The following is a 7,781-nucleotide window of genomic DNA, read 5'->3' on the forward strand; positions in this document are numbered from 1 at the left end:
TTAAATGCCTCAAATGTCCGGCATTTTGAATTACGTTTGCGTGTATTTTCAATGTACATTCAGGGTTAAGAAGGGGTTGAAAACAAAACAAATTGTGTGTGCAGCAGCATTGGTGAGGGAGGGGCAGAGACAGAGAGAGAGAGAGAGTTATGATAAACGCGCATGCGTCGCCAGGCTCTGCTTTTTATCCATAGATTTATCACATTTAATTTTTTATTATCTATAGCAGGGGTGTCAAAAGTGTGCCCCGGAGGCCATTTGCGGCCCACAGCTAATGTTTTAAAGGCCCACGGCACATTCCAAAAATACTATTAAAATAAACAAAAATATAACAAACGTGAAATAAAAAAGCTTAAAGGTGAAATGTAATTTAGAAAAGGTTGCAATGTTGACTAATAAAACAAAGCTGGTTTTTTTTCTTTCAAACTGTCATTGCTCAAAACATAATATTGAATCAAAATCAATGCTATTATGAATTATTGACATATCCAAGGTTCCCATTACTTCACATCAAATATTCCACTAAAGAAAAATATTTTTGGTGGAAGATTTTGCAAATTTGGTAAATAAATAACCCAAAAATTTATATTTTGTTGTTTTCTTACTGTACCGAAAATGAACCGAACCGTGACCTCTAAACCAAGGTACGTACCGAACCGAAATGTCTGTGTACCGTTACACCCCTACTGGACAGTATGGCACTTTTTGGGATTTAAAAAAAAAAGGGACCGTAGTCAGACCAATGTGGTCTGTAAATGATGCAAGGTGCTCACCCTTTAGAGCACAGCTGGCACTAAACCTGCAGTAAACAGTCCTCCTCAGGTTTCTCTATGTTTACTTTTTCACACTTTGCACTATTTTCCTACACTTTATTAAGCATTTCTTACATATTCCTTATTTTTTCACCTTTCATTTTATGATCTTGTTGTTACATGTTCAATGTGATTTGAATATTTTATTTACTTTGCGTGTGTTGACATTTCCTTTCTGCCCGGTAGCGGGGAGCTGAGGGATTATAATCAGAGGAAGGTTACGTTAAACATAAAAATGTTCCTTATTCGCCATAGGTCATGAAAATATCAATAATTAACGATATCGACCGATATAAAGCACCGTTTTCAGCTGTATCACCCAGCCCTAACATTTCTCAAGACAGCACAATTGAATAAATAATGTGCTTCAAATGAAGCTTCAAGGAAATAACATTTTTTCCAAACGCTTGGCTCAAGTGGTCCAACGTTAATTAGTACCGGTATTTAAAATAGGACTATTTGGTTGCAGACCTCAGCCACGTTTGCAAATAAAGAACACAAAGTATTGCCCAATTTCAAAAGTATTCCATAAGAAATAAAGATGAAAGGACAGTTTCAGACTTGACTGAGATGAAGAGAAAAATGTCAAGAACAGTGTTGGGGTGATGACCCAGAAGAAACCAGGACCAAGTGGCCATTCGGGACCAACGAAAAGCCGAAGACCTGTGGTCAATGTGACATGGGGGTTGGAAATATTCTTCTCTTGGTTGCCGACAGCTGACAGCTGAGAAGGTTCAGCAATGTTTGCAGTCATGAAGGGGGAAAAAAAGAGAGCAATCCGTTGCTTCACTGCTGCAGACTATTGAAAAATGTCCAAAGGCCTTGTCAGGGTGAGAAAATCAGAACATGCTTTGTTATTGTTGTACCTAACCTGCGTGAGGACCTTAGAGGATTATGTCCAAGGGAACACAATATAACAGGAGCCTTCCAATGCACATGGACTCATCGCTACACACAACTATTCAGCATCAATGTCAGTTTTTAAATGTCATCAGTGCATTATCACCACGTAATACATACCAAACATTACCCAAGTAGACTGGAAGTAGATATGCGTAGTGTAAAACACATTTGGATCACGTTTCCACTAGACATGGGCCGGTCCAACTTTTAAAAAAGGTATACCACGATATAAAAAAATTACGGTTTTAAAATTTACCATCACACCGTCCGTACTTCAACTGCCCTAAAAATAGCAGCAAGAGAAATTGTAGGTGTAGTTATTATCACCCGCATTTTCCAAACTATATGCCGCTACCTTTTACCTACGGCTTATAAAACGGTGCGGCTAATTTGTGTATTTTTCTTCGCTAGCAATGTTTTGTGTTCATTAAACACCTAAGAACACTGAAAAGGTGTGTTATTTTTTTTCTGTTTGGCGCCATCCTTTGGACGAGTTTGACCACTGCAGGTGCTGCTAGGTGAACGTCTGCACCATTTCCTTATGTTTAGTGCCTTGAACTGGAAGTACAAGTGCCGTTCCGTCTACTAGTCGTTTATAGTGTTTCTACTCGTAAGGATTCTTCATTAATCACTCCAGGCAACTTTTGTAAGTTTTACAATGTAACTAAAGCCATTCTTACTAAACTTTAATGTTTGATATTAGTGTTTTCATGCATATGTGCTATCGTAAACAAGCTAGCAACATTAGCATGAGCTAATATGCTAGCAAGTTTACAAGCATCTGTGTTAGCATTATAACCTTAGAATGGCATTCTTTTTTATTGTTTCAGTTTCACAAATTATGCAGACTCAGAGCATTTGTCTACATCACGCTTTTTAACTGGAAAGAATAACGAATGCAGTGTTTATAATTTAACGTAATAATAAAACAAGGAACCATTTAAAAGGATATAAACCTTTGTCATTACTGTATAATGTTTTACCATTGCACTGTATTTAGTAGTTAAATAACTGTTATCCTAAATAAATAAATAGATAAACGCTGAAGTGCCTTTAAGGCAGTGTTTTTCAACCTTTTTTGAGCCAAGGCACATTTTCCGCGTTGAAAAAATGCGGAGGCACACCAACAGCAGAAATCATTAAAAAACGAAACTCAGTTGACAATAAAAAGCCGTTGTCGCAATTGTTGGATATGACTTTAAAGCATAACCAAGCATGCATCACAACAGCTCTTGTCTCAAAGTACTGTCATGACCTGTCACATCACGCCGTATGAGTTTTTTGCCGTTTTCCTGTGTGTAGTGTTTTAGTTCTTGTCTTGCACTCCTATTTTTGTGGCTTTTTCTCTTTTTTTGGTATTTTCCTGTAGCAGTTTTCATGTCTTCCTTTGAGCGATATTTCCCGCATCTACTTTGTTTTAGCAATCAAGAATATTTCAGTTGTTTTTGTCCTTCTTTGTGGGGACATTGTTGATTGTCATGTCATGTTCCGTTGTACATTGTGGATGCTGTCTTTGCTCCACAGTAAGTCTTTGCTGTCGTCCAGCATTCTGTTTTTGTTTACTTTTGTAGCCAGTTCAGCTTTAGTTTCATTCTGCGTAGCCTTCCCTAAGCTTCAATGCATTTTCTAAGGGGCACTCACCTTTTGTTTATTTTTGGTTTAAGCATTAGACACCTTTTTACCTGCACACTGCCTCCCGCTGTTTCCGACATCTACAAAGCAATTAGATACCTGCTGCCACCTACTGATATGGAAGAGTATTACACGTTTACTCTGCCGAGCTCCAGACAGCACCGACACTCAACAACAACACATCATTTGCAGACTATAATTACTGGTTTGCAAACAATATCTTTAACCCAAATAGGTGAAATTAGATCATCTCCCACGGCACACCAGACTGTATCTCACGGCACACTAGTGGTTGAAAAACACTGCTTTAAAGGGGAACATTATCACTAGACCTATGTAAGCGTCAATATACAGGTAAAAGCCAGTAAATTCGAATATTTTGAAAAACTTGATTTATTTCAGTAATTGCATTCAAAAGGTGTAACTTGTACATTATATTTATTCATTGCACACAGACTGATGCATTCAAATGTTTATTTCATTTAATTTTGATGATTTGAAGTGGCAACAAATGAAAATCCAAAATTCCGTGTGTCACAAAATTAGAATATTACTTAAGGCTAATACAAAAAAGGGATTTTTAGAAATGTTGGCCAACTGAAAAGTATGAAAATGAAAAATATGAGCATGTACAATACTCAATACTTGGTTGGAGCTCCTTTTGCCTCAATTACTGCGTTAATGCGGCGTGGCATGGAGTCGATGAGTTTCTGGCACTGCTCAGGTGTTATGAGAGCCCAGGTTGCTCTGATAGTGGCCTTCAACTCTTCTGCGTTTTTGGGTCTGGCATTCTGCATCTTCCTTTTCACAATACCCCACAGATTTTCTATGGGGCTAAGGTCAGGGGAGTTGGCGGGCCAATTTAGAACAGATATACCATGGTCCGTAAACCAGGCACGGGTAGATTTTGCGCTGTGTGCAGGCGCCAAGTCCTGTTGGAACTTGAAATCTCCATCTCCATAGAGCTGGTCAGCAGCAGGAAGCATGAAGTGCTCTAAAACTTGCTGGTAGACGGCTGCGTTGACCCTGGATCTCAGGAAACAGAGTGGACCGACACCAGCAGATGACATGGCACCCCAAACCATCACTGATGGTGGAAACTTTACACTAGACTTCAGGCAACGTGGATCCTGTGCCTCTCCTGTCTTCCTCCAGACTCTGGGACCTCGATTTCCAAAGGAAATGCAAAATTTGCATGGTTGGGTGATGGTTTGGGGTGCCATGTCATCTGCTGGTGTCGGTCCACTCTGTTTCCTGAGATCCAGGGTCAACGCAGCCGTCTACCAGCAAGTTTTAGAGCACTTCATGCTTCCTGCTGCTGACCTGCTCTATGGAGATGGAGATTTCAAGTTCCAACAGGACTTGGCGCCTGCACACAGCGCAAAATCTACCCGTGCCTGGTTTACGGACCATGGTATTTCTGTTCTAAATTGGCCCGCCAACTCCCCTGACCTTAGCCCCATAGAAAATCTGTGGGGTATTGTGAAAAGGAAGATGCAGAATGCCAGACCCAAAAACGCAGAAGAGTTGAAGGCCACTATCAGAGCAACCTGGGCTCTCATAACACCTGAGCAGTGCCAGAAACTCATCGACTCCATGCCACGCCGCATTAACGCAGTAATTGAGGCAAAAGGAGCTCCAACCAAGTATTGAGTATTGTACATGCTCATATTTTTCATTTTCATACTTTTCAGTTGGCCAACATTACTAAAAATCCCTTTTTTGTATTAGCCTTAAGTAATATTCTAATTTTGTGACACACGGAATTTTGGATTTTCATTTGTTGCCACTTCAAATCATCAAAATTAAATGAAATAAACATTTGAATGCATCAGTCTGTGTGCAATGAATAAATATAATGTACAAGTTACACCTTTTGAATGCAATTACTGAAATAAATCAAGTTTTTCAAAATATTCTAATTTACTGGCTTTTACCTGTATACCTTGATGTTGCAGAAAAAAAGACAGTATATTTTTTTAACCGATTTCCGAACTCTAAATGGGTGAATTTTGGCGAATTAAACGCCTTTCTAATATTCGCTCTCGGAGCGATGACGTCACGTTGTGACGTCACATCGGGAAGCAATCCGCCATTTTCTCAAACACCGAGTCAAATCAGCTCTGTTATTTTCCGTTTTTTTCGACTGTTTTCCGTACCTTGGAGACATCATGCCTCGTCGGTGTGTTGTCGGAGGGTGTAACAACACGAACAGGGACGGATTCAAGTTGCACCAGTGGCCCAAAGATGCGAAAGTGGCAAGAAATTGGACGTTTGTTCCGCACACTTTACCGACGAAAGCTTTGCTACGACAGAGATGGCAAGAATGTGTGGATATCCTGCGACACTCAAAGCAGATGCATTTCCAACGATAAAGTCAAAGAAATCTGCCGCCAGACCCCCATTGAATCTGCCGGAGTGTGTGAGCAATTCAGGGACAAAGGCCCTCGGTAGCACGGCAAGCAATGGCGGCAGTTTGTTCCCGCAGACGAGCGAGCTAAACCCCCTATCGACCCTAGCTTCCCTGGCCTGCAGACATCAACTCCAAAACTGGACAGATCAGCTTTCAGGAAAAGAGAGCGGATGAGGGTATGTCTACAAAATATATTAATTGATGAAAATTGGGCTGTCTGCACTCTCAAAGTGCATGTTGTTGCCAAATGTATTTCATATGCTGTAAACCTAGTTCATAGTTGTTAGTTTCCTTTAATGCCAAACAAACACATACCAATCGTTGGTTAGAAGACGATCGCCAAATTCGTCCTCGCTTTCTCCCGTGTCACTGGCTGTCGTGTCGTCGGTTTCGCTTGCATACGCTTCAAACCGATATGGCTCAATAGCTTCAGTTTCTTCTTCAATTTCGTTTTCGTTACCTGCTTCCACACTACAACCATCCGTTTCAATACATTCGTAATCTGTTGAATCGCTTAAGCCGCTGAAATCCGAGTCTGAATCCGAGCTAATGTCGCTATAGCTTGCTGTTCTTTCCGCCATGTTTGTTTGTGTTGGCTTCACTATGTGACGTCACAGGAAAATGGACGGGTGTTTATAACGATGGTTAAAATCAGGAACTTTGAAGCTTTTTTTAGGGATATTGCGTGATGGGTAAAATTTTGAAAAAAATAATATATAAAAAATATAATAAGCCACTGGGAACTGATTTTTAATGGTTTTAACCATTCTAAAATTGTGATAATGTTCCCCTTTAAGGAACGCCCCCAATATAATGTCCGGGTGGAAATCGGGAGAAATTTGGGAGAATGGTTGCCCCGGGAGATTTTTCGGGAGGGGCACTGAAATTCTTGAGTCTCCGGGGAAAATCGGGAGGGTTGGCAAGTATGCCTGGGAGGTGAGGGGAGCAGTGAGCAGCAGCGGTGGCAACACCCGGGAATATTTTTTGGTGATTTAACCCTTGATGCTGAGTATTATGTCCTATTGTTCGGGAATTGGTGTTTAACTGAAAAAAACGTATCTTTTCACTGAAAGCCATTTAAAAAAATGTATGCTGTAATTACAATAACATACCATAGTAAAATCGTGATATTTTGTCTAAGGTTACCGTACCATCAGACTCTCATACCGGCCCATGCCTAGTTTCCACGATCCTTGGCAGGTTTACTGAACTATTGTGACATTATTTTGTACCTTTAAATGTCCAGGCGTCGTCAGGTGTATCTTATACAAAGTCAGGCCCCTGGCAGATTTGTCACACACCTGCAGATAAAGCAGGAGAGCACGTGATTATCTTGGGAAAGAGCTCGCATTGTCCCGATGTTATTATATCTTGTGTGCCGCCGGTCACGGCCGGCAAACTCACCGCGCACTCGATGAAGTCTGTGGACGCCTCGTCCTCGTACGGAGTTTCCAAACTGTCCATTGTTGACGAATTCGACGGCGGGGCTTTTTGTCTTTCTTTATCGTTAGCTCGGTTAGCTCGGAGCTAGCGAGGCTACGAGCGGGCGGTGACTACGACGCAACTGGAAAAGTCGTTGGCGACTGTAACGTGGCTATCTTACCATAAACGTCTGGCGCACGATTGTATTATTTTATTACGACGTATTATTTGTTTTGTAACAATTCAATATTTTGTAGTTGGAGTAATAGCGTTCGTCGTCGACTCGTACTGACGGTTTATACTTCCGGGGTTAAGGCTTTAGCTTCCGTTGTCAATATATGCGCATTGGCTGATGTGACGCGAGAAATTGGGCCGCCATCTTGAAGTGGGGATGAGGATCTGGCGAGCAGCCTAAACTGACAGTTGACAGGTAGAAAACAAAGATGGTGTTCAGCGTTTTCCTGCTCAAATGAGCGGACCGTTGAAAATAGGAATCGGGGGATTACTTTTCACAAGTAAGATTTAACATTAACGCATACTTGCCAACCTTGAGACCTCCGATTTCGGGAGGTGGGGGTGGCAGGGGCGTGGTCGGGGTG

The 7,781-nt window shown here is 41.2% G+C and overlaps 1 protein-coding gene across 1 annotated transcript in view; it reads right to left on the reverse strand.

Moving 5' to 3' along the window:
- LOC133577551 (uncharacterized) overlaps nt 1-7,505 on the reverse strand; it is a 31,096-nt gene extending 23,591 nt beyond the window's left edge. Inside the window, exons 1-2 of the mRNA XM_061931503.1 lie at nt 7,165-7,505; nt 6,993-7,061 (exon numbers count right to left, since the gene is read on the reverse strand). Coding sequence (XP_061787487.1) covers nt 6,993-7,061; nt 7,165-7,224 — 129 coding nt within the window. The 5' untranslated portion in view covers nt 7,225-7,505. The remainder of the gene's footprint in view (nt 1-6,992; nt 7,062-7,164) is intronic.
- Nucleotides 7,506-7,781: the final 276 nt, after the last annotated feature.

This window comes from Nerophis lumbriciformis, linkage group LG37, assembly GCF_033978685.3.
Source record: "Nerophis lumbriciformis linkage group LG37, RoL_Nlum_v2.1, whole genome shotgun sequence".
NCBI classification, from domain to species: domain Eukaryota; kingdom Metazoa; phylum Chordata; class Actinopteri; order Syngnathiformes; family Syngnathidae; genus Nerophis; species Nerophis lumbriciformis.